The sequence below is a fragment of the Diabrotica undecimpunctata genome, chromosome 4, assembly GCF_040954645.1.
Source record: "Diabrotica undecimpunctata isolate CICGRU chromosome 4, icDiaUnde3, whole genome shotgun sequence".
Taxonomy (NCBI): domain Eukaryota; kingdom Metazoa; phylum Arthropoda; class Insecta; order Coleoptera; family Chrysomelidae; genus Diabrotica; species Diabrotica undecimpunctata.
This window is the reverse complement of record NC_092806.1, coordinates 23,987,079-24,014,772: the sequence shown is the minus strand read 5'-3', so window position 1 is coordinate 24,014,772 and position 27,694 is coordinate 23,987,079. Positions and strand designations below refer to the sequence as shown.

General features: G+C 33.5%; 2 protein-coding genes across 3 annotated transcripts in view; one reads left to right on the top strand and one right to left on the bottom strand.

Annotated features, from left to right (window-relative positions):
* LOC140439318 (uncharacterized) overlaps window positions 1–6,571 on the top strand; it is a 47,593-nt gene extending 41,022 nt beyond the window's left edge. Inside the window, exons 13-14 of the mRNA XM_072529157.1 lie at window positions 644–826; window positions 6,168–6,571. Coding sequence (XP_072385258.1) covers window positions 644–826; window positions 6,168–6,254 — 270 coding nt within the window. The 3' untranslated portion in view covers window positions 6,255–6,571. The remainder of the gene's footprint in view (window positions 1–643; window positions 827–6,167) is intronic.
* Window positions 6,572–7,131: 560 nt separating this feature from the next.
* Window positions 7,132–19,106, bottom strand: LOC140439316 (uncharacterized). 2 transcript variants are annotated; one of them, XM_072529155.1, is made up of 3 exons: window positions 16,552–19,104; window positions 15,525–16,419; window positions 7,132–15,409 (listed from the first exon to the last, which is right to left on the bottom strand). In XM_072529155.1, the coding sequence occupies exons 1-3, from the start codon at window positions 16,556–16,558 to the stop codon at window positions 15,313–15,315; spliced, it is 999 nt and encodes a 332-aa protein (XP_072385256.1). In that variant the 5' UTR covers window positions 16,559–19,104; the 3' UTR covers window positions 7,132–15,312. The 2 variants fall into 2 exon arrangements, with proteins under 2 accessions (XP_072385256.1, XP_072385257.1); XM_072529156.1 differs by having other exon boundaries at window positions 7,132–16,419; window positions 16,552–19,106.
* Window positions 19,107–27,694: the final 8,588 nt, after the last annotated feature.

Below are 27,694 nucleotides of genomic sequence, written 5' to 3'. Positions count from 1 at the left end.
GGCTTGTCTCTTTCGTTTTCCATCCGCTCTTTGGTTGTATATGGGTTTTGAAACTCGACTATTCACTGTATATGGTCTTGTCATCAAAGCCTATTTATTTTGTCGAATTTAATTGCCCCTTATTCTTATTTTGCAGTCTTTCAATTATTGGTTGAATGTCCATAAGGCTATATTAATCATATTTAACAAGAAATTTATATTTTTGTTATAATTATTCAAAATAATATTTTCAGAGAAAAACATTATATTTTTTTTATCTTTTTAAATAAAAATTATATGGAAAGTTCGCTGGATCTTTGCACAAATGTCGTGTTTCTTATTTGTAGGAATTAAATTAAAAATATCAAAGTCAAAAACGTAGATGTTGAATAATCAATTCTAAATTTAAAATAGTATAGTTCTTAATGATTGGCAGATTGGTCCTGATAATTTTACAAGTGATTACTACATAAAATTCTAATGCCAAAGGAAACACATGACTGTATTTTCTGACATACTTCCCTGTTTGAGCTCGTATTACAATAGGATAATTAAACTTTACTGTTTAAAAACGCATAGGTACTAAAAAAAGTAAATGTAATTGTTGTGCAAATATCCAACTGACAGACTATAGACGTGTTTATTAATTTTTAACTTGTTCTAGGACTTCTTAATGTGTAGATTATGTGTAACCCAAGTGGAACTTTTGAACAAAGTGACTCATCAAAAGTATCTTATGTATATAGAATGTGCAAAACGTGTTAGTGAAAAACGGACTAATGATGCAACTAAAGATACTACATGTATATTAAACGAGCTACTGGCTGACGAGTCTTGGCTGAATCAGGTAAGTTTGAATGTATAAATATTATATTTATTTAAACAAATAAAATGTTTCAACTGGGAATATTGTTGTACTCCTACTACAATGACCCCTATGATGGGTCATTGATGATGATCTGACATGGTGTAAACTCCATTAAGACATTTATTTAAAAAATTTTAAATCGGTATGATATATCATAGAAGTATAACGGGTTGCCCACTTTTATATGCAACTTACCTTATGTAAACCATATATGTAATATATTAACATAGACTGAGCAAGCAAGCAACGAGCAGTGACGACATTTTTTCGATCTGTCACTCCTCTGGCGCATTGAAACTCCCCCCCCCCCTCTCTCTCTCTCTCTCTCTCTCTCACTCTTCATCAATTGAGACTCGGCTATACTTACTTGATGTAAGACAAAAACAACAAACAATGAAAAAAAAAAGATGATGGTGTCGTCACTTTGCTCTATAGATTTCTCAGTTTTTATTAATATACTACGTCCATGATGTAAACGTTAATTTGTAACCTGTCAAAAATTATCTCCCATCTTCGCTCTTCGTTAAGTTATGTTGTTTTTCTCAATCCACGGATGGAATGTATTGATTGGTGAAATGGATCGCGCACAGTTGTAACAAAATAAAAACCATAGAAACGCAAATCGTTCGCAAATCACACACTACGAATCGAATCAAGTCGAATGGAATGGAATCGAATGAAATCGAATGGGATCGAATCGATTGGAATCAAATCGGATCTTATCGAATGGAATCACAATTATATCATATGGAATGACAATTAAAATACTTTTTTTTTTTTCAAAAACTTTATATTTTGTGTTTCTATTTTCGTTAATCAGTCTGGTGAAGTTAGATCAAAATAATAAATCAAACTTGAGGCAAATGTATGTTACGCGTTATTCTTATAAAAAAGGTTTACAAATACTAATTGGGGTTAGTGATTAGTGGGATAATTATTAAATAAATAAAAACAAACGAGGCTTCTTGCCAAATAAATCGTTTGACTTTTGTTTTATAGATAACCATGGCTATTACCACCAATTTCTATATTCAACAGTTCAACCATGACCTCAATGATATATTTCCCAGTTCCCAGAACTTTTTTCTACTGTATTCTGCACATGCTTCACACAGTTTTTTCCATTTCTCCGGGACCATATTGTTAAGGGCATCATTAAAAGGATTTTGACATCTGCAAATTTGAAAGTCTTGTTGTTTTAGCAACAAAATTTTTTAGCATCAGCTCAATAAGATTGAGCTCACAATGGTAGGGTGGCAAACATAAAACGGTTTTATTTTGAGCTATTGCCACTTCATCAATAAGGTATTTGCTATATTCAGCGTTACGCGGTGCCACTAATTGTAAAAGTTCAACCTTAAGTATGTCCTCATCGAAGTCGATATTTTTTTATCGTAACCAGTTTTTTGTCTTTTGCTTTGTCCATGCTGTAGTAGGTACTTTCTCACTTGTTCGTGAATGGTAAGGAGCATTATCGAGAACTATTACACAGTTGTCTTTTAAAAGGGGCAAAATACTTGCAAACCACTGTTCAAAGCTGTCGGAGTTCATTTCCTCGTGATAGTCGCCACTCTTTTTTGATTCGAACATCTATAGGCCACCTTCTACAAATTTTTATTGGCAAACGTTAAATCTGGTTCTGACAAATTTTGCAACATCTTGTTGTTTGGCACGCTATCTCTTCTCGTTGGATAAACCCTAATTGCTCTTAAAAGAGACAAGCTAGAAGAAATGTACAAAACTTTCTCAAATGCCTCAAAAAATATGGGCGTACAAATAAATAAAAAACCAAGGTTGAGTTTAACAAAAGTACAAGCTGATTATAGCCGCAAATGTCAAACATGGAACAAAAAATTTCGGTTTGGCAATGTTGGCATGTTTTTATAATGTATATATGTTGTGAATTATCTAATGTATTCTGTAATTTTTAATTTATATAAAACAAGAATGAGTAAATATTTGTTTCTTTGGATATTAATTGCAGCAAATTATTAGAATTTTTTTGCAATTGTCTAATCAGCAGTTGCCAGATTGCAACAGATGTTTGCAATTAATCTCAAAAGAAACAAATATTTACTCGTTATTGTTTCATATAAATTAAAAATTGCAGAATTCATAAAATAGTATAATCAAAATGTACTTTTTAAAAGCTTTCTCTCTTTATATTTGAAACATACAACATAGCATTATAAAAACATCCCAACATTGCCAAACAGAAATATTTTATTTCATGGTTGACATTTGCTGCTATATTCAGCTTGTACTTTCGTTAAACTCAACCAAAAACCAAAATTATGGCATCAATACCCAAAAACAGATCTAGAAACATCTGTCCCCTATTCACTGTTAATAACTCTAACTTTGAAGTGGTGGACAAATTCACAACTTATGCTCACTGATGACTAACGGAACTCGGATATCTGGTGGTAAATACGTGATATATCTCATAAAAATGGGAAAACCAAGATGGTCAGGACATCCAGCAAGATCGCAGCAGAACAACCTACCTAGACAAAGTAAACAGAGAGGTAGGTCAAAACTTATATGGAATGATGGTGTAGATAGAGATTCTAGAAAAATAACTGCAGCAAACTGGTAACAGTTTACAATGGATAAAGCTCACTGGCGAAATAGTGTTGGTGTGGTCGAGGCTCTACTATAGAGCTGTAGCATGAATGATGATGATATTAGAGCAAAAATGATTTGAGATTCTTGTAAAGAGATCTCAAAAACATAGTAAACCTCAAATTCAGACATTAGAACGCCGTGATCATTAGGATCATTTCAAAGGTAAATATTAATAGGCAGTGGCGGCTTGTGGCTTTAGAGACAGGGTCGGCAAGGTTTTTTGTCTCCTCAGATAGTTATACCGTCTAATAAAAGGGCTTCAATCATCATAAACAATTTGTTTTTTTTTACAATTTCGTTATGTTTAATAGCATTTTCACGTTGGACATTATCTAATGAAACATAGATATTTTGTTTTCCAAATAAATCTAATTTAATCTGGATGTATGTATGATCTGTATGGTATACATGAAAAATGTGTTGAATATAACATACCTATTTACAACTTGTATATCGATTTCAAACAGGCGTTTGATGGAGTAGATCGACAAAAGATGTTAAAGCAACTATCTATGTTAGGGATACCCAATAAGTTGGTTAAACTTATACGAATGACTCTGGAGGGTTCCAAAGCTATGGTGAAAATAGATGGAGATATGACGCAGGCCTTTGATATTGAAAATGGAGTTAGACAAGGGGATGCCTTATCAACAACACTTTTTAATCTAACTTTAGAAGCTGTTGTTAGAAAACTGGATATAAACGGCTGTATTAATACAAGATCTATGCAAATATGCGCATATGCGGATGATGTTGCCATAATAAGCCGCAACAAAAGTGTATTAAGCGAAAAAGTTATAGAACTGAAACGAGAAGCTGCTACGTTTGGTCTATATATAAATGAAAGCAAAACAAAATATATGGAGTGCACAAAATCGAATGAACATGAGAATCTGAAGGTAGACAACCATACCTACAAATATGCCTCCACTTTTCCCTACCTAGGCTCAATAATAAATGACAACAACAACATCAGTCAAGAAATACAAGCACGGATTCTTAGCGGTAATAAGTGCTTTTATGCATACAAAGACTTAATGAAAAGTAAGTTACTGATTCGTGAGTCTAAGCTGAGAATCTACAAAACAGTAATTAGACCAGTGGTCACATATGGATGTGAAACGTGGACCCTCTCAACCACTGATGAAAATCAACTGAGAATATTTGAGCGCAAAATACTAAGGAAGATATTTGGACCAACCCAATGCAGCGATGGTTCGTGGAGAATTAAAATGAATCACGAGCTGGATGAACTAATACAGAGCGCAGATATTGTCAGATTTGTAAAGTCACAAAGACTAAACTGGCTTGGTCACCTAGAAAGAATGCCAGATAATCGAGCTGTAAAAGTAGTCCAGAGATGGAAGCCCCAAGGAAACAGAACAAGAGGAAGGCCTCGTAAAAGATGGATAGACGACGTAGAGAGGGATCTTAAAACCATGAACATCAGGCAGTGGCGAAGGAAAGTATCCGACAGGGCAGAATGGAAGAACATTGTTAAGCAGGCCAAGACTCACAAAGGGTTGTAGCGCCATTAGAAGAAGAAGAAGAAGAAGAAGAGTATGTATGATCTTTCGAAATATCATGTTTCTGTAAAGCCCTAAATAATTCTTTTAAATTATCGTAACCAGATTCTCACCACGGATTTTGATGTTTGTCCCTAATTGTCGAAAATAAGATGCAAGGCCAACAGAAAAGTGTGTTTTTTATACCACTCCCGGTAACCCATGAGTACTTGCTGTACCAATTATTCCAAACTAATCTATTATGCCCTTACCCCCCGCACTAATATTTATAAGCCGGGACATTTTAGGCAAAGGACGCCCCTTATTTTTAATATCAATTGGTTCTTCGTATGGAATAGAATAGATAAATACCCATTTTGCAAAATATAATTTACAATATCAGATTTATCAGTACTTAAAGTTGCTCCCATAGCTTGCATTTTTTAGGTTGATTTACCTGAATATGTTTACACTTTAATTTTATAAAAGAAAAAACTTCAAATATATCAAAAAACCTTTTAACTATTTAAGGCAGCGATAACTTATCACAATATTACTTTGAAAAATCAAAACGAATCGATCGATACAATACCAGGAAAGCCAGTCAGTGTACTATCACTTCACTACTTAAGTACTTATCCGGAGAAAACATTTCATCCCGCGCTCGCAAGGCACTTGAAACTTTGCGACCAATCCAAATGAAGCATCGGCAGATTCAGAACTGCCGTACATACCATTTAAATGCGTACGGAGAGAAATGTATGTTTGGTTGTGTATCGACTAATATTCCGTTGATTTTTTACATGTAAATCATCAGCCTGGGGTCGGCTTGCCGATACGGGTCTAATAGTCGGATGGATGACTCGGATCTCGGACCATTAATTTGAAAAGTTGATGCGCAGGGATCACTTAACGCTCGGATTGGTCGATATTTTTTTTTTTTCACAGAAACAAATGACATCAACCTGCGATAATTAATTATTAAAATAGTGATTAAATTAACTATTAAAAAAATCTATATATATCTATAAACGGCTGACCGGCCGCCTCTGTTATGGGGGAATGCTTGTCTATTATGGAGGTTTGACTATATTTCCCTTGGACTGATTTTTAGACCTTTTACGTTATTTATGTCATTCTTATTTCTTATAAGTTATTTACAATAATATCCTTTTTTTTTGTTGCAGTTGTTCTTGGAAGTGCGAACGTCTTGGGCGGAAATAGACAGCATAGACTATAGTTTTAGAACAAAAAATTCAGTGCATTCACAGTGATTCAAGAATTGAATGATTAATTATAAGTCGTAATTTAAATCAAAATGTGTATATTTGATGAGAGTTTATATGAATAATAATATTAAATTGTAATTAATTAGTAATAGCGATCGATATTCATAATATTTGAATAAGTACGTAATCTGTTTTTTATGGTTATTTACCATGGCATGCTGTGCATTTTTTATTTCAGTGCTCTAACGTTTTTTAAAAAGTGATATTGTATTATTTGTTAATTTTTATTTTGTAAATTTCAGCATTGGTTATTTATAACGAGCACACAAACTCATTAATAAATGAATATTATCATTTGTAAATTATTTTTTCGAAAATATAGGCCAGTTCCCAGATCATTTCTTCGTACTCGCAATTTTATACATTGTTAATAAGAATTTTTTTAAAACCGCCACGCTGTGTTCCTATTTTGATTTGTTGCAAAATATATTTTAGATAAAAAAATAGAAATGCTTTTGAATTATACTTGTATATTAAAACATATTCGTAAATAATAGTTATAATTGATAAATATATAATAAATATTAACATATCAACAACAACGACTATAAGAACTTATAGCCCGATCTCTTGTAGTTTCAGGTTATTTTTGTACTTGTTGCATTTTTAGACACCCAAAGTCATAAATTCTACCAAACTTTGTTTTAAAATACTGCTCTTGGTTGAAATATCGAATGTTGCTGTTAAATTGTAAGATAACATTTCATTCGGAAACATTTTAGAACATACATCTTTCGCTTAATTCTTTTATTTCTTTACATCAAATTTTACATTTTTCCGGTAACTTATTTGAAGTCGAATAAGCGTAAAAATATATATATATATATATATATATATATATATATATATATATATATATATATATATATATATATATATATATAATCCCCTTTATGATGTCATGGTCATCATTATCTAATTATTCGCCCTTTTAAGGATGAGTGGCGGTGCGTGGTGTGTTGTCTACGAACTACATTAAAATAAAAGAACGCAACAACAGTGTTCAAATTTTCCAACGTGCGAAAAATGCATTCACTTAGCATGCGATAAGTCGATTATAAAATGAAATATAAATTAAAATAAAAGTAAATATAAAAGTTAATAACGATATAAAACGATAAAATATGATGTTTGACCTTTGACAGATTTCTAAATGTTCTTTTAACTTTAATGTAGTTCGTAGACAACTCCCATGCACCGCCACTGGTCCTTAACAGGGTGAATAGTGCAGGTCAAGATATAGTGTTTTTAGCTTTGATTTTTAATCTTTTTACAACTATCAACCTCTTCAATGCTAGCAGTCAAGTGTCCCCGAACGTTTTTATCTTTGTACAGACATTGCTGTATTAATCAGCACGTGCCGAGACCTTTGAAGCCTAGTTCTGAAGAACATTTTGTAGTTATAAAATTAGTCAAAAGAGAAAGCGATTAATGATTTTGCACATTATCAAAATTGCTCCAGGCTTACGAGTCAAAATAAAACCGTGCTGTTTTTTTAGTTTTCTCTGAGACTTCTTCTTCTTCCTTTGCCCTATCCGTTTCGGACGTTGGCTATTAACAAGGCTATTTTGACTTTGTTTACGGCCCCTCTGAACAGTTCGGTCGATGTTAGTCCGAACCATTGTCGCAGGTTATGCATCCATGAGTGTCGTCTTCTTCCCGGTCCCCTCCTACTGTCGATTCTTCCTTGGACTATTAACTGTAGCAGCCGGTACTTAGTATGCCTCATGACATGTCCGAAGTACTCAAGTTTCCGTTTCTTTACGGTGAAGATTATTTCTTTGCTTTTGCCTATTCTCTGCATTACTTCCACGTTACTGATGTGGTCTGTCCAGGATATCCGAAGAATACGGCGATATATGCACAGCTCAAAGGATTCTAGTTTCTTCAGGGTGGCTTCCGTTGTGGTCCATGCCTCTGCTCCATAGAACAAGACCGGGAAGACATAACACTTGACCAGTCTTAATTTTAGTTCCAATGAGATTTTGCTTGTGAACCACTTTTTCATATTGTTGAACGCGTTTCGCGCTTTTTCAATTCGTGATCTTATTTCTGTTGACTGGTCCCATTTTGTGTTGACTGTGGTTCCAAGGTCTCTGAGACTAGACCCGAAAAATCCGGTTTCATAATTTTTCCACAAATAACTTTTAAATCTGAATCCAAATCCGTCATAGACTTTTCTATATCTGGTAGTTTTCTTCTTCCATTTTATAAGCAATTCTGCTTGTTCATTGGCAGATTAATACCTCTGTGGAAGGTTGTCACTTCATCTTTTGCGCGGTCGTCCGATACTTTTGCCGATTGGTGTCTTTTTTTCTTGCTATTTTGACGACACGGGTCTCCTCCATTCTGCTTATGTGGTTATTCCATTCTTTTTTTCTATTTTGTGTCCATTCATTTATATACTGTACGTTATACTTTCTTCTGTCTTCACTTCTCTTTCGATCTCTCAGCGTATTTCCTGTAATTTTTCTTAGTACTCTCATCTCTACCGTTTCCAGTAGCCTTTGCGGTGTGGCTGTGTCGGGTCTTGTTTCTGAGCCGTGTCATTATTGGTCTTACACTGGCTTTATAAATTTTTGACTTCATCTCAGTGTCAATGTGTCTGTTTCGCCATATAGTGTTATTAAGGCATCCTGTCAGTCTATTTGCTTTTTTTACTTGATCTCTCACTTCTTTGTCCAGGTCTCCATAGCTAGACAGTGTAATTCCCAGGTATTTTGACAGTTTTGACTGCAATAATTAATCTTCAGGCGAACAAAACAGATTGCACAAACTAAAGAATCGATTTTTTTATTTCAATTCAATTGAAATAAAGTGTAAACAAAGCGCTAAATCATTGGAATAGGCAAGGCATGTCATTTTCAAAATGAAGATTGGCAAACGGATATGTGAATTTTCACTTATGTATCAGCCATTTAATAAACAGTTGATGTTCTATTGTAGATTCTTAAGTTTTCAAATAAGATGTTCTTCTGCCTGTAATCCAATGTAGTCTAACTTTTTTTATATAATAAATTGTTATGTTAACATAGTTCAGATTCACCTTCCGCTTTTTTAAAAATATTTGGCATACAAATATTAACCGAAGAACTAGGTGTCTAGATTTTCAGGAATGTTGACATCGTCATAATGACGGATTGTTACCTAATACCTCGCAGAGGTGCCACTGAATGGATACCGAGTTTCAGTGTTCCGCAGGTGCGAGAAGTTTCCTAACTGGAGGCGAAAAATATATGGTCTTGCGGTAAATGTAAAAAGTACATAGCCGAGTTTACCCACATATTTATTGTTCCCACGGAACAAGGTAAAGATCTTTCCAGCATTTTGTAAGACAATAGTATGGAGTCACGAAGTATATTTCTGAACTTTATTCCTCATAGCAGTCCTCACGTTCTGATTTGACATATTTTGAAATGATATCTGTTAAGACAGCTGTAGGTAAGCAGAGCAGAAGCTAATTAGTTGTACTATTTTTGAGGAGTTACTTCGACACGAAGCTTTTGATCAGTCAGCTTTATTCGCTTGCACCTGTCCTGTTGTTCTAAGTTAATATGATCAATTGATTATTTTCGCATGTATATAATTCTATCTGATATGAGTTTTCTTAGATCATTACACAGATCTCGCCCAGAAAAGTTACTCCTTTATAGCCTGGTTATAGGCACAGTTACCTATTGCTTCCTAAAAATTCTTGAGATTGTTTGCAGTCTGTTTTGTTGAAATGGCGCTACAGCCCAAATTGAGTCTGACTTCCTGTAATTTCTGCCTCCAACATTAGCAGTATTGCGCCGTTTTCTTCGCAGTTCCGACTCCAGATTCTGTCTCCCTTTTGATGTCCTGCTCTGCATTTTACTATATACAGCTCTTCTTGGTAATATGTCATCATTAACAAGTAACCTTGTTAAATTAAAAAAAGAAAATCACTTTGAACAAAGTGTAAAAATCAAATTTGTGTTTAATATTAGTCGATATATTCGGTATTTATTTTTCGATATCTTTAAATTGCCAACCAAAGTACCAGATTTGATTTTTAGTATATTTTAGAAACTGGTACGTTGTTTAATATTTCTTTTATTTTATAATATTGCAAGAAATTGAAAGGCATGTCATCTAGTACTGCGTAGGTTTTATTAATATTGCATCCTAAATACAAAAAAACTGATACAGGATTCAGAATTATGAAATTCAGTTTATTTATGTCTCATTGGCTCTTGTTCATTGATCCCTACCGAAAGTGGAATCTACCCTGAAATTCTGACATGGATTTTCAAAGTTTATTGAGTCGAGAGTAGAAACCTCTTCTGTCATCATAGTTATTTGAATTTTGGATACAGCTGCACGAAATACTTGATTGATTTTAGCTGCAGTTAAACCACTATCTTTTAAGTTTCGCAGCCATGACATTTTTCTTTTTCTATACTTCCTTTTTTGCCACAATCTTTCTTGAGGTAATATTCTGCAGAAGTCAGCATTTATCTGTCTCAAAACATGTCCAAATGTTGCACATTCGATGCTATGCAAGTATGTGCTGGTGTGGACCCAAATACTTCTTACCAGCAATACTTATCGATTGATCATGCAGTAGTAAAATTATGATTATGATTGACAAAATAAAGCGCCTCGCTAAGATAAGACTGAAGAAATAAGTAATACTTTGCTTAATTAAGCTTATTAATTCAGGTAGCATGTCACTACTCCAGAATTTGTTATAGAAGTTTGTCAAATATTCCATGATGTATCTGCTTTCCTTCAATGCTGTTTTATGCTTGATTTTTTCAGTAGAGCGTATGTCATGAGTAATTTACATATACTCCAGGAGGCTAAACTGAGAGCTGGACTATAGATCTTGTATTATTTTGAAAAGCAGTCTTATTAACTAATTTTGCTGGTGGAAAGCAGCTTAATTAAACTAATGATCTTTGGCGGGGATCAAGTTTAATGTTCCTAAAACGTTTTGGTTCTTTGTCTCGTAATATCAGTCCTCTATCACTCTCTCACGATAGCAATTCTCAACGTATTTAATGTTGCGGGTAAAAATCCAATTCATTTCTACATGACCCACCTATTTATGTTAAACATCTATTGGAGCTCCTTGGATATAAGACTGACTCTGATGGAAAATTGCATAATCTATAGTATGCCATCATGTGAGTGAACAAAGGCACGTCCAGTACACAACATGCCATCATGATGGCAATATATTCACTGGGTGTGCCCCTCTATTGAACCATAAATAATATTGCGACGATGTTTCACACCTACCGGATATCCCATGACGGCCGCAATAATTGTTTTAATCATTTCAAATGCAATGAAACACTTGTTTTTATATCTCCATATGTCTGGTTACTAATTTATAATGCAATGCAGTCTTGAATGAAAATAAACGAGAGTTTATATTTTTTGCAACTAATACGTGGTTAACACAAAGCATGGTCTCTAAATGTAGCTACCAATTGCTGTTTTGATGAGCTTTTTAATGAACTTGATAAAAGACAATTTTATTTTATGTATGTAGTTGCAGTTTTCGTAAATATACGAAAGCATTATTCCCTCTTCAGTCAGTCCTGTATTATCTCGTGGAGAAAATAGATTTCCTTGGTTACTTAATGTATTCCTATCTCGTTTGTGGTTACCATGTCTTCCCAAAAAATTAATCATATCAAAGCATCTTGTCCGTACACATTTTAAAGTATGAATGACTTAAATTTGTATTGCCAGTATTGTTGAGCTTTGTTGCGATAAGTTTATTTGAGGATAATTTATTTGATTGCATGGATTTTTAATCTTTGTTGAAAAATTAATGATCGAATGTGATTGGTCTTTATTAATATTACACATTCTCTCGTACAGAAAAATACAAACTGGTCCAAAGATTTTGTGTAAAATTTATCCTTCGATCATTAGATATTATTAAGTTTATATCAAGACGTATTCCGATTTCTTGGCTTCTTATAATGCTAACGTAATGGTCTACAGTCCATCGATCTAAGGAACCGACGAAAAAAAAAAAAATTTAAGAATGTCGGGACAAATTTTTTATGATAAGGAAATCTGACACTGGAATGTTTTCCTTTAAAACAGACGAGATGAAAAGCGTGAATTGGGGGCAATTATATTTTTACATCTGATAGGTAGATAACAAGTGGAAAAGACAAAGAAAATGTCGACGAACACCAAGGTTGAAGTACGTTTAATTTACCAAGTAATAATTAAATTATGAATAGCTATACAATTTTCTTAGGGATGCTTTATAAATAACAGTTAAACCGAATAGAATGTTTGCCTGACAAAATAAAGAGGACGTTTTTGCACTCGAACACCGCAAAGTTTTAGATCATGTTTACTTACATTAAATTTACAGCTTTACAATCAAAAAAGTTTCCTTTATTTTGTCAACGAAATATACTATCAAGTTTAATGCTTTTGTATAAAGCATTCTTGAGAAAATGATACTTCTTCTTAGAGTGCCATATCCGTACGGAACGTCGGCGACTACCATGCTTATATTTTTATACTGATCTCGGTCTTGCGCTACGTGTAGCAATTGGTCCGCTGTCAAACCTGTCCACTGCCGCAAATTCCTCAACCAAGAGAGTTTCTTCCGTCCTATCCATTTCTTTCCTTCGATTTTACCGTTGAGAATTAGCCGAAGGAACTCATATCTTGGTCCTCTGATTATATGTCCCAAGATATTCTAGTTTACGCCTCTTAATAATATTTAATAGAGTTCGTTGATGTCCCATTCTTCGAAGAACTTCTTCGTTTCTGATTCTGCTAGTCCATGGAATTTTTAGTATCCTTCGATACAACCACATCTCAAACGCCTCGATTTTATTCATGATATCGGCGTTTAAAGTCCAAGCTTCACATCCATACAAAAGTACAGACCACACGTAACATCTTGTAAACTTTTCACGGATTTCCAAATTTAATGAGTTATTGGATAATAGAGGCTTGAATTTTTGAAATGAGTTTCTTGCCTGTTCAATTCTACATCGAATTTCGAAGGATGGATCTAGATTTTGGGTAATCCAACATCCAAGGTATTTGAATCTCTGAACTCTCTGCAGCGGTTGTTGGTTTAATATCAGTTGGGTTGCGCCGATATCCACTTTACTGGTCACCATGTATTTAGTTTTATCGATATTTATCGACAGTCCCCAATTTGTGCATTCCATGTCAACTCTATTGATTAGCTCCTGCAGATCGTCGATGTTTTCAGCTAGAATCACAGTATCGTCGGCGTACCGTATATTGTTAATTATTTCTTCTCCTATGATAATTCCTTTTTGATCTTTTAAAGCTAAATAGATTCTCAGAATACACGTTAAAGAGGGTGGGAGATAGTATACAGCCTTGTCTTACGCCTCGTTCAATACTGATTGGCTTATAATAATGATACAGTTGTTAATAATTTAATTAATAGTCGGAAAATTAATTATTACCTTCCAAACAGACTTAGAAATAAATTGTTCATACTACTTATGATCATCGCCAAATTGACACTTTTCACATCGTCTCAAAGAAAAAGAAAAACGTCACAGTTTCAGATTTTCTTGCTGTTTTTTTGATGACAGAGGTTGATGAATTGTAGATTAAATTGGTTAGTGGAGACCTCTTCCGTGACCATTGGAGTGTTGCCAGTTTTCAGGTCTTTTCTTATTTTAACGGAAAATGAGCCTTTTGGGAGGTTTGTATAAATGAGACGATAGACTTAATTGAGGGGCTGAGAGGAAAAGTGGTACAAGTGACATTTAGATAGTTTTGAGAAAATGAGAGTTAAAGTTTAAGTAGTGGCACAAAAAGACCAAACAAAATTTTAAAATCTAATCAAGATATTATTATTAGTAAGTTCTTAATGTTTTCATGTGCAGTTTTTACAATCATATACATTTAGTTTTTTTGAAACATTTTTTACAAAATGTACATGTACCATTTTTGTTGTTTAGAGTAAAAATGGTACAAGTAAATATTACCATGAGTAAATAAATAAATAATATCTTTTATAAAAGAAATACACGTAATTTTTTGAACATTTATTTAAGAAGCTACATTAGATACGAAAACAAAATGTATATTGCACAAAAATACAGGAACAAAAAATGCATAAAAATAATAACGAAATGATATTATATAGACGTGCTACCAACTGAGCTAAATATCTTCCTCATCATCATAGTCGCTCAAAAGTATTTTATCATTGTCGTCTACCTCATCGTCATCTTCATTGTCCTTCTCTTTTCTTTCTTCAGGTTGCATTGGCTTCTTTTTCTGACCTTGTTTTCCCTTCTTCGCAGTGTGATTGAGCTGATTGTAAAATTGATGGTAAATTGGTGGCACAAAGCATAGTAGGTCTTGTAAATTCTTCCATTTTTCATACTTCAGACTCATGGGTGAACTATTCAGTTGGCTAAGACTAATATTCTGAGGTGGTCTTCCACGCATCTTCTTCATACAGTTAACAGTTATAAATTCAGTCTCTTCATTGAGAGTGTACTTGAATTTCATAGTAAATGGGTCTTTCTTCTCAAACCGAATCCATTTTATTTCTCTTCATTTTATCTGATTATTCTCATCATCCTTTTTAATATTTTCCTGCAAGTACTCGTTGAAGTTTTCGAGTGAAATGAAGTGCTCCATCTTCATTTCTTCACATTTAAACTTCTTAGAACTGTTTCTCACAGCATTCATCCACTCACTGGGTACAAAAATATAAGGTATTTTGCTTTTTGTACTTTTCAATGACTCCGAAATCTTCATCGCATTCCATGAAGGTATGTCCCGGTTCAAGGAATTTGTGGTCTATTATTTCTAGCTGAGTTTCTTTAACCACATACATAAAAAATTTCACAATATTTCTATTCTTATTTTACCCGAACAAGAATCACTAAATGCAATAAGATGTCGTGTATTTTGATTAAGACCAGCAATAAATTTCCAAAGACATGAAGAAACTTCCATAGAGCCTCTGGATGCTACCGATTCATCCCACATATACATTGAAGCACATTTCTTGCCCAAATTATGGACTCCAAAATTATATGTCCATAATACTCGCATATAAAACACTTTGTTGGTTGTAAGTGCTGGTGTAGGTAAAGTTTTTTGTAGATCGAAACAAACTGATACCACTTCTTCATACCTTGAAGTTTCAGCCACTATTTTTGCCTCTTTTTTGGCTTGTATTCCCGATTCGGCTTTTCGGTGATGAAGCTCTCTCTCTCGCACATTATTTTCTTTTTATCTGACTCACTTGTGCACGATTTTATTGATGTTTCGAACTTATCGCACTTATTACAAGTATCGGACAAGGGATAATGAAAACTTAGATTAAATTCGGTATTAAACACTCTCCTGTAGAACCATTCCTTGACAGGAGCTTCGTTATTTTCTTGACAATGCTCTAGGTAACACTTATACATTTTTCTTATGGTCAAAAATGAAGGAAGGTACCGTCTACGGGGATTGTAATGTCTGGTGTAATGGCTGGTATATTTTGGAAACATATCAATATGTCGTTTTACCTTATCAATTACATCCTGTGATAGTTTATTAGGACATGGAGCTCTTCCTCTTTTATCAACAGCGGTGATTCCAACGTCAGATATCCCATTTAAAATTCTCGAATACCGTCCATTGCTGATATCCAAAGTTTTTAAGAAAAACATTTTGCAAACTCTCATATTTTTTAGTTTGATAGTAACGCTCTTTCCTTTATTAGTAACAGCTTCTGTACGTCGTCGTTTGGGCAAAGCGATCTCTGTACAAGACGTAATGAATGCATTCTGCAGATTCCAATTTCCTAGACCCCAGAATTGGTTAAATATTTCCTGTCTTTCTTCATCGGTGAATTTTTGACACTGAAATCTGCAAGTATGTATATAATTTTGCAAACTTCTTGCTTTTACTAACTTGTTTTTATAGCCTACGTATTCCTCACCTGCATTTCTTTTTCGTTTTCTTACTTGCCTCTTATCTAAATCGCTATATCTCAAACGTTTTTTGCCCTTTTTCTTTAATGACTTGTTTAAATGAACATCTGCAATGTTTTGTAGATCATGATTACTATCGCTACTACTTTCTTCTATTGGACTATAGTTTCTGTCCTCTTCTGAATCGTCATATTCCGAATAACTGTCAGATTCTGAAACAAAAAAGAAACATTTTAAGGTTATGCTATAAGTTTCTTTCAACTACTACTTTTTGAAGACATAGATAAATAAAATAACCCTATAAAATAACAATTGAAAAAATATAAAACGCATTGAAGACTTACCTTGCATTATTTTAAGGCTATTTCACAAATTGTATTAATATTCCTGCACACTTTTAAAACGTGGCTGTCACAAACAACTACATAAGGTTTAGAACAAAAGTGGGACATGTAACCTTGGACCACTTATACAGAAAACCATTACCAGAAATTGGTGAGAGCTTTTACTTCTCACATACAGATGTCCGTACTGTAGTGTGTTTTGTACTTGTACCATTTTTATATTAATAAATCTCAACATCCTCTAGCCACTCATGCACATATCTCACTTTTATACAAAATGTCACTTGTACCACTTTTCCTCTCAGCCCCTCAATTGTCTAGTACTACTTTCACATGCTGGCACTCTTTTGGAATACCTTCAAGCATACATTTGCTTTCTTCCAAAACGGCCTTCCAATTGACCCAAAGAATAATTATATATAGTGATTAATCCTCTGGTTTTATTAAATTTGTTAAAAAATATCAAAAAGATTTATATTATCTAAAATATATTTTAACGAAAAAGGGACACCGAGTGGAAAAATTTTTCAGTTTAAAAAAAATCTAGTAAAATTGTGCTTAATTTTTATAAGACGCTTATAAAGATTTAATTATTTCATTACACTAAAACGAATTTTTTTTATACTCATTTTAATATAGTTTCTTGTACATTGAACCAGAATTATTTTTTAAATAAAATATGTATAAATTTTATAAATACTGATTTTTTAACGTTTTATTTTTCGATTTTTCGATGCTACTTCCAATCGCTAAATATTTTATACTTATCATGGTATTTAGCTCCACTTATGTTCTCCCAATTTTTCTATTTCATTTTTTGAAATATAGATTTTTCTAAACAATAATACATACAGATGATATATGCGTCTGAAAGAGCTTATGAACTCGTCAAAATAAACTCCAGTCCAAACTCCACTATTACGAACCCTAACAAATATATGTTGCAACAAGCAATTATTTTGAGAATAAAATGCCAATTTACCGAAATTGTTATATTTCAGTTTTTTAAATTGTAAATATGAAATTAACATGTTTTATGATGTATGGAATTATTTTTATGGTTTAATTATATATTTAATGTTGATTACTATTTGATAACTGCTGTCAACTAAATATTGGAACATTTTTTACCCTTATCCTTTTAACCTTTAGCTTGATTAACAGTCTTACCTCTGTTAGGCATTGTATCAACTACGCCTTCACAGAATTCAGGAGTGAAACTATCCCATAGATCTGGCAATTTAGCACGTAGTTAACCCCACACCATGATGCCCTGTGGAAACTTAACAGTCCTTTTGAGACAATCCTTATGGAATGCCTTTATTCCCGAATCACAAGCTTTCGGTAATCTCCCACACAGACATCAAATTTGCTTTCGTCGCTATAGATATCTTTGGTCCACGAAAGTTTTGATTTAGCCCAACTGTAACCGTTCCTTTTTTGAATTTCTGTCAACAATGGTTTTTCTTTGGCCTACTCGACTAAATCAAAAAATTTATATCGCAAAGAAGAACCTATCAAACATACCATACCATATACTTATAAAAACTAAGACCGCTTTTGTGGATATATTTGCGACAGCATTCTCGGGAAACATTCACTCCAGTTTCACTATTCCACCTAACAGTTTCTTCTCGTAGTGTATTTCGTTTTTCCGACTTACATATTCTTATTAAATGCCTTACACTCCTTTGAGAAACAACTTTTGGATGGCCTGAGCCACCCTGAGCTCTTGCCTCGAACATCAATACTGACTGTTTCAGCATATTTTTTCATTATATTTAACTCGGTGGTTGTTGCTACAGTCAATTCTCTGGAAATTTCACGCATTGTTTTCCCTTTATGATACTGATGAATAATAATTTCTCGCACTTTTGGATCAGTAGGTCCTCCATGTGCCATTATTGTATTTTAATCCCAAATAAACTGATGTTTGTTAATTATTCATACCCAAATGACGCGTGTCAATTATTGTTGACAACGCACTACCTACTCGTATGTTTGATTTCAAAGCCTTGTTGGCGTCGGGCTGATAAAACTTAAGAAACTTCACGTTAAGCAAAAAACGTTCCAATATTGAGTTGTCAGCAGTTTTCAATTATCAAACAATTAATTAAATAGTGATCAATATAAAATATATAATTAAGCCATAATATAATTATTCTATACGTCACAAAAAATATTGTTGATTTCATATTTACAATTTAAATAAAAGAATTTCGGTAAATTGGCATTTTATTCGTAAAATAACTGCTTGTTCCAACATATAGTTTTTAATGCTGGTATAGCAATTACACTTGCGACACAATTGTTCTGACGTAATATGCCATAAAAGATTTTATTACAACGTTGATTTCTAAATTTATTGTGAACAAGTTTTATCATCGATTTCTGAAGACAAGTGATCACACAAACAGTATTTTCCTAGATAACCATTTTTTTTTTCTAATTTTAACCGATAATAAAATTTTTATATATTTTTTGTTTGTTTTACTATTAAATTTTAAATGAACTTGGTTTTCTTTTGTTTAAAGGGCAGTGATAAATTCTGGAAATGAATCGGATATCTCTGAATACCTAAAAAAAGTAGTCCAAAGATTCTGAATGTTTAAAAGTTGTTTGCTTTTCCTGGGAAATTTTTACCGTAATCGTCAACCGCATATCTACGCATTTCTTGGGCGTAGTCATAGTTGGCAGAGTTCAGGTTTGCCTTCGCCCGTTCTGTTGTTTCTTGGGAGTCGTTTATTGTTCGGGAAAACTTTTCATTACCATTTTCCTTCAACGGGTATCAAATTGACTATAATTTGTTTGTTGTTTTCATAGTTTATATTCCCATTGTTCAAACTATTTGTGTTTCTTATATGACTCTCTAAGCACTCACACTTTTTTTGCAAACTTTTTGTGACTACTTCTCGTTATACCCCTTATTTAATTTCTTATGTGCCATTTTTTATTCGATTCCGTTTTGCAATACTTTTTGCTATGTTTTCTCTTTTAATATACGTTGTTCGACATCCTGATTTCACTGTATTATTCGTTCTATTCATCTGTCTTAGTAATGTGTGTTTCTTTCAGTTTTTGCGCTAGTGTCCAGAAATGAAGTAGATGTATTCTTCCATTTCCTACTGTCTGTTTTATGTTATTTTTCCTATTTTCATTCTACAAATGTTTGTTTCCTCTTATTAAGACAGTGATCTGAGCTACACTCGGCTTCTCTATTCACCTTTACGTCTTTTACTCTTAGTTTAGTATTTGATACGGTATTTGTGTGCTCATACTTTTTTATTCGATAATTTCTTCAGTATTTTGTCTGCGTTTTTGGACCTTCTTGGGATGTCCAGCTGACTCATTGCTTGAAACATGTTTTCCTATTAATTCTGTCGTATGACTTTTTGAAATCAATTAATATGGTGCATAACTTTATTTTATAGCAGCTTCTGTGAATATCTTTGTGCAGTACTTATTACGACATAATATGCTGTAAATTATTTTACTACAACTGTCAGTTTGTTGCAAATAAGAGTTCGATCATTGATTTATATTAGTTGGATTTGTACTCGCTCGAGACGTCGCCGTCATCGTTCGGATATAATAAGGGACTCTTTGTAAAGACACTGAAGTCGGAGTCGCTTAGTAACAAGGCATTTCATTTCACTCAACACACACACACACACACATTATACTCAAAAGTTCTCTTAATTGTGGTGCTCCTAAATAACATTACAAGCGACTCTCTAAAGACGAGGCCGACTTAACACGCACTAAACAAAAAAAAACGCCTATGATGTAACAAGACTCTTAAATTACAATCTAGTCCAATAAGTATATTTTTAAATATAGTTTGTTCATTTCTTGAGCTCCCAAATTCCCTATGTTCGTTAAATATATTAAAATTGAAAATACTACAAATAAAATGTCTTATTTTCTCTTGTAACGTCGTCAGCTAATTGCTTGATCTTCATGTAGTGCTGTTCTGTCTAGTAATCTGCTGATGACTATCATTGACGTAATTTAAATCTAGATAGACGTCTAGGCTATTTAGCTTCTCTGCATCGCGATCTAGTAAGATCTTTTGGGCGTAAACCTAATCAAGTTAGAAATATATTTAAAGCAAAGAAAAAGAACGGAAAATGCAAGAGCACCGCTTGATCATTTGGCGACTGCATATTCATTAACTGATAGATTGTAAAGTCGTGGTAAATAGGTTTGTGTTTGCTTTAATTTATCATGATATGTTCACGTGGAATTATTTAGGCACACTTTCTTGAGTGTGAATACATTATAGAATGCTAATTCTTCTGATGAAGGTGATGAGCTTTCCAGTAGGTCTATTCCTAAACTCCAAAGGTACTTTGATTCCTATTTTAACCCGGTTTATAAGTAAAAACTAGCTCACAGTTCACAATAGTTAAGGAACCTGGTTACTATGGAGGTGTATTAAAAATGACAAGGTTACTAATAACCTTTCTTCTTCTTAAAGTTTCATCTATCGGAGGTTGGATATCATAACGGCTATGGTCACTTTGTTGGCTGCTGCTCTAAAAAGTTGTAGTGAACTACAGTTAAACCATTCTCTAAGGTTCCTAATAACCTTTCAATTAGATACAAATGAGAACATTTTTAGATATCTCTTACTTGTATGTTATCATCCTCATTCTCTTTGCCTTTATCCCTATGCCGGGTCAGCTTCCTTAATTACCTTTCTCCATAAATGTCTATCTTGGGTCATATCAAAATATTAATACCCATTACCGACATGTCCTGCCTAAGCGTCTTCTCCCAGGTCTTTTTTGGTCTTCCTCTTTTACTACCTCCAGGGACCCAGCAATTCCAAGGACACAACAGCAATTCTTCGTATTGGGTGATTAACGTCTCGACGTAGAACATGACCAAACCATCTTAACCTATGCTCTCTCATTTTGGCAACAATTGGTGCGACCCCTAGACTTCCCCTAGAATACAGTATTTTATAATAGTTATTTATATAACAGTATTTGTTCCCACTCGTTTTTTTTTTACCTAACTACCCTTCCCAAGTTGTCCCACAAATGCTCTATCGGGTTAAGGTCTATACTTGTAGGTGGCCAAGATAGTAACTGAAAACCAATATTTGTAAAATATTGCATTGTTATTCAATTTTCAAATTCAATACCTCCATTACACCTCCACCACCACACTGTACTATAGCAGTTAAAGAACATTGGGTATAGCGTTCTGCAGGCCTTCTGAACTCTCTTTTGAACTGAAAACGTTTCCCCAATTTTCCATATCCCAATTTGCATGAGTTGCAAGTTGCAAGCGTTGTCATCGATGAGTTGCGTCTAATAAACAGCCTGTAGCAGGTACATAAGATGATAAATATTGTTCGCTTAATCTTCGATGTATGGTCGGTCTCATATGAAACTGCAATACCATGAACATCTACCAGTCTCCTAGTCAAAGCTGTAGCAGTAACTTTCCGCTCTCGAAGCACTTGGAAGTCTAAGAAAACGATCTTCCACGGCGTTTGTTGACCATGGTATTCCCTGTACAAGATTTCTTAAGTAAGAACCAGTTTCTCGAAATCTTTGTAAAACATTGAATATTGTACTTCGCGGAACGACAAGTATATCTTTGATATATCTCATGGAACGCCCATCATTATAAAGAGCAACAGCTTGTGCTGTTGATCTAGCTTCATTATAAATTATTCTTTGTTATTAAAAACACTTTTCTTTCCGAAAAAAGCAGCCAAAATACAACAAAAATGAATACAATTAATTTAACAAGCATTATTTTAAGTAAATATTCGATTTATCGAGGGCACATTAACAAAAACTTTCTTTTCAGCCACAAAAAATGACACTTTTTAACTGTTTAAAATAACAAACGAATGGATAAAAGTAACTTGAACATATATTTAATTATTATACAGGTCAATCCAACAACACCAAAAGGAGAAAATTATGGAATTTCACGTGTCCGGTTAGTTTTGCGGGGCAGTGTAATTATTGTCTTGTATAGAGGGAAGTCTCAAACGGATTTATGGTTTTGAACTGTAATTCACCAATGATCCAAGTCGGTCTATAAATGCCTAGTCCGATCAGAGGTAAGGTCTGGTAGCTCGGTAAAGTCCACTCATTGATTCCTACCTGAAGGCGTTAAACCGGAACATACATTACTGTCCTCCATCGTTATTTCTTCTGCCACTATTTCATCCTATTAGGGAGTTCGAATATATGCCATGTACTTTGTTGATATTGATGCTGGTTTTCTCCATATAAATACACAGCCTATTCTGTTACTATTCCATATCGGAGGAATATCAGTTTTATGACGTCGGGAACTGAAATAAATTTCCAGTAATTATCCTTATCCAGAGTAATTTTCTTTCGCATGGCTTTATAGATGTTATTTTTATCAACCCAAAACAACCCTACTAATGCTTTCAACGAACATTGTCGGACGGACTTAGCTGCAAGGGCGGTTCCATTACTTCCTTCAGAATGTACAAATCGATATATAATTTGCTCTACCACCTCGCAAGGTTCTGCAAATTTCGGTCTGTTTTTCCTCGTTTTATCAATAATTCAATGTATAATTTCAGTATCTTCATATTTTTAATCTACATACGGTCTTCATGTTCATGGTCTTCACATTTTAAGCATTATTGTATTGTTTGCGTTATCTAAAAGCTTTTATCAAACATATATTATGAAATAAACAACAATTATAAAATAAACTTTATATTTCATTTCAGAAGAATATCACAGTTCATTGCAGGTAGTGGTTAGTATTATGATTTGTATTGATTATATTTTGATTTATCATACTTGTCAATGCATTTATTTAATTGCAAACTCTTTCAGTATTCCAGAAATGTTTTATTTTCTATTACTACCAAAACTGTTACGACAATTGGCCATATCTTTTTAAAGGATTATCTCAAGGAAAGAAGATACCAAGATTAACGGTTGTTGATTGCAATGGAGTTGTACGGCCCCGTTGATCTTTCCACGTTGCGGCCTGTTGTTTACGGCTTTCGGATAGGTTGTAGCACCTGTCCGCTCGCTAGGCTTTTTAGGTCTTTGCTGAGATTCAGCGCGGTTTTCCTGACTATTTTGCTATAGTTCCTCTTTAGAAGTATGGTCTGTAATACGATTAAGTGCATTAGTTTCCGGAAGTCAGGGAATCCCTTTAGGCAAAGTCCCGCACGCCGGGAGAATTCTAATGAATCCGGGTGTCACCTATATCCGGAATCCACAAAGAAAGCAACGATAGTAGCGACAAAGCAACCTCTTAGCAACGTAGTTTGTAGTCTGCACCAAGTTTCGGTTCACGTAGTTTTACCAGTGATTTTACCATCCAAGTCCAATTGATTTGGCTGACCAATTAAAACAAACTCCCAGATAGGTAAGCAGTTCTTCATCAGCTACCAACTTACTGATACGGTAAATACGGGCAGATTTCCACGAATGAATTCCTAAGTAATCCGAATAATAGTCCAGATGATACCACATTTACTTACCTACAACAATTACCTTCCAATCTGCCAGTCCCGGTGATGGCAACCGCCAAAGCTTTATTCGACAGTACTATGCAGAGACGGGGACATGGTTTCCATCCAATAATATAAAGTTGGTGTTTGTACAGCATAAAGTACCAAATCCAAAATACTATCTGGTGATATTTCTGAAACAGTCTTTGTTTTTAACATCGATATTCTATTTTCTAAATATAGTTCACGATTTCAACATTTTTTCGGAAATATTTTCCATAATTTCTATTTACTTGTATATTTTCTTCACTATACTGCATCAACAATTTATCCATTGCTAATAATTTAGAAAGATCGTTTTTGTGATTTTTCTTAATATAATATTTTAAAGCCCTCTTATCTCATTATTGTGCCTTTTCAGACGTCCAATTGTTTTAAAGTCATAGTTTATAATTAGTTCATTACTATACACATACTTCCCTAAAACGCTTTTTTACTACAAGCTACTTAGTGCTGGTTTTATTCACAGAAGAAAATGTTTTCTTGTGTTTTAATATATATGTATCGTACAGAAAAAATTCTTATTAAAAATGGGAGGAACGGCCCAATATCATTTTTTTTATATAATATCCAAATAAAATAAGTAGTTGAGCCTTACAATAAAATGTCAAGAGATTAGTTGACAAGTCTGGAATAAAACATTTATTTTAAAGAGTAATTATTTTTCCTATGTTCCTAAAATACAGCACAAAACTTAAAATCTGCATTTACTAGGTAGTTAGATAAGAGATGGCGCCATTAGTTTCGTTTTTTATATTTTTTAAAGATGGTACTACCGTTTGATGGACACAACTAAAATTTCATGTAGATCTTATTCAGTGATATCATTTTTATTTTTGGAAAGTGCAGCACCAAAATAGATTCATGAACCATTATTAAACGTATATAAGGATTATTCGGCTTCAATTAGTCGGTAGAAAGAGGAGGTGCTGAACTAAACGTGGTAGCACAATTCTTGATAAGCATCCGCGTGAAGGACTTCTAAAAAGTGCATCAATAGTAGCAAAAATACAGCAAATACTTGTGAAAGATCGCTAATTAATTGAGAAGTAGAGGTCTTAGTGACTTCATTAGGGATAAGAGCAATATATGTGTATTGGCTCCTTGAAGCTGAAGGTTCAAAATATTTAGTTTCTCGAATATGTCAACCAAGTAGCTCAATTTCATCACAAATAAACCATCTCGAAACATCTCTTTTTCCAGTGTATTTTCTTCTAGAAAAACGGCGATTTCATGTTTTAATTCAAAAACACGTTGTAAAAATTTCCCACTTGATAACCATCTTGCCTCACAATAAAATAATAATGCTAAATGTACTGCACCCATGTCTTTACAAAGTTCAGAAAAGATTCTAGTTTTCAAAGGTCTCATTTTTATGTAATTAACTACTGCTACAATCGTAGTTAGCACAAGATTCGGGCCAGGAGACATTTCTTTGGAAGCCAGAGCTTCTCTGTAGATCATACAGTGTGTCCATATACACATTGGAGCCTTTTATTTCACAAGCGCTTGTAGACTTTAAAATTTTCCGGACATTGCACAAGCACCATCGGTGCAGATTCCTTCGTTTATAAAATCGTTTAACATAGCAAATAATGCGAGCGTCAGTTCTATTGGTTTACAGAAAAGTAATTCTTCTACTACTGATATGCCAGTTTAAGATAGCAAATAATGCGAGCATCAGTATCATTTGAGGCAAAATTATCTCCAACATAGTTTCTACAATATCAATTGCAGCTGGCAAATAAGCTCTTTACCAATACTGTGAGGTTTTTAACATCTGGCTATTTGATACGAGAGTTTATAAGAGGCTAGTAAAGCTTTTTCTTAAAAATCATTTTTGCTTTTCCTGTGATTTTAATTTTAACTCGAAGCGTTTCCAAATGTCTTAAGTTTATTAGAATAGAATAGAAAAAAGCTTTATTCTCAGGATTCACAAGTTACACACAAATATAAATTGTCAATAGAGAGAATGGTGTCAATTATAATTTGTAATGGTTGCTGTAACAACCTACACTTAACATAAAAGTAATATTAAAATATAAGGATAATAACAGTGACATTTAGATTCAGATAAGAGCCCTCAGTCTCCCTGCAGGTCAGCTTGAAGGTATTCTTCCACTTTGTACGGTTCAAGGTGTATGAGCAACTGTTGAACAGACTCTATATTTATTTATGTCAGTTTCTATTTTGATGCTATAAGGCAGTTTATTAAAGAATTTAATACAGGCATATTCTGTGGTTTTCTCAGATGCTGTTAGTCTGTGTATTGGTATGTTATAGTTTATGAGATTGTTTCGTGTATTAGTATTATGGTTTGTTATGTGTTTCAAGAATTTATGTCTATTTTAAAAAATGAAAAGTAAGCATTCATATATGTATGTTCCAGCCATTGTTAGTATGTTTAGTTTTTTGAAATTACCTCTACATGAATCCCTGTATTTCAAGTTAAGTAGAGTTCTGATTGCTCTTTTTTGTAATATAAAAACCTGTTCAGCGTTACCACTTCCCCCCAGAAAACTATTCCAAATCGCATTACAGAATGGAAATTTGAAAAATATACAACTCGTTTACATTTTTCGTCCAAATAATTTGCTGTTATTCTGAAAGAGTAACAGATAGATGCTAACCTGTTACATATCTCATTTATATGCACTCCAAAATCTAAATTTTGGTCAATATGTTCCCCCAGAAATTTTGTGCTTTGGTTTAGAGTAACCATTTGCGATTGAATTGAGACAGTTTCTGGTAAGGTACTATTATTTGTTTTAGTGACGAAACAGATATAATTTGTTTTTTCTCTGTTCAGTACGAGTTTATTCATATTGAGCCATCTCTGTGCTTTATCTAATCTATTATTAGCGATATTCAATAAATTATTCAAGGATGACCCTATAGTTAAAATGTTAGTGTCATCTGCAAATTTCACAATAAGAGTATTCTGATTGTTGTCTGTAATGTCGAAAGCTAAATCATTTACATAAAAAACAAGGTTAACAAGGTCATTTACATAAAAAACAAGGTATTAGGTTTCGTAATGTCGACTACTAAAATGTTTGAGCAAATGATACACAGAGGCCTTTCTTCTTCATTTACTTCAGTAAAGGTAAACACAAAATTTAAGTATTCTTGAGAATATTTTCTTGATTTTATTTTTGGAACAAGTCTCGCCTGAGCACTTGTTGATGCTTCACTAGTATTAAATGCTCGCTTTAAATTTATATTTATTGCTTGGAATATTTTAATACCGTGAACTTGAAACTTTTCGCAAAGAGAGACATCGGTTCCGGATTGGTGTTGCCACATATCAATAAATTTACTTATTCTCGGTAATTAAGGTTTTACTGTAAGTTTAGCGTCAAAATACTAAAGTTACCTACATTATTATTGCGTACATATATTATTATTGTACGAGGGGGCGCGGTGAAAATAATTATCGAAAATTGGGCCGCAAATGGTAAAAGGTTGAGAAATGCTGGTCTAATAGATATATTATTAATCTATTGGACTGTCGATATTCTTTGATTTCATGTAAATATTCCTGCCTAAGTTTAACTATTCGCTGCGACTCCATTATTACCATTCTATTATTTATTTTCTTATATC

Coding starts and splice junctions, on each gene's coding strand:
- LOC140439316 (XM_072529155.1), bottom strand. Junction 15,410..15,524: donor ATAAAATCGTGCACAAGTGA/GTCAGATAAAAA, acceptor CAAGGTATGAAG/AAGTGGTATCAGTTTGTTTC.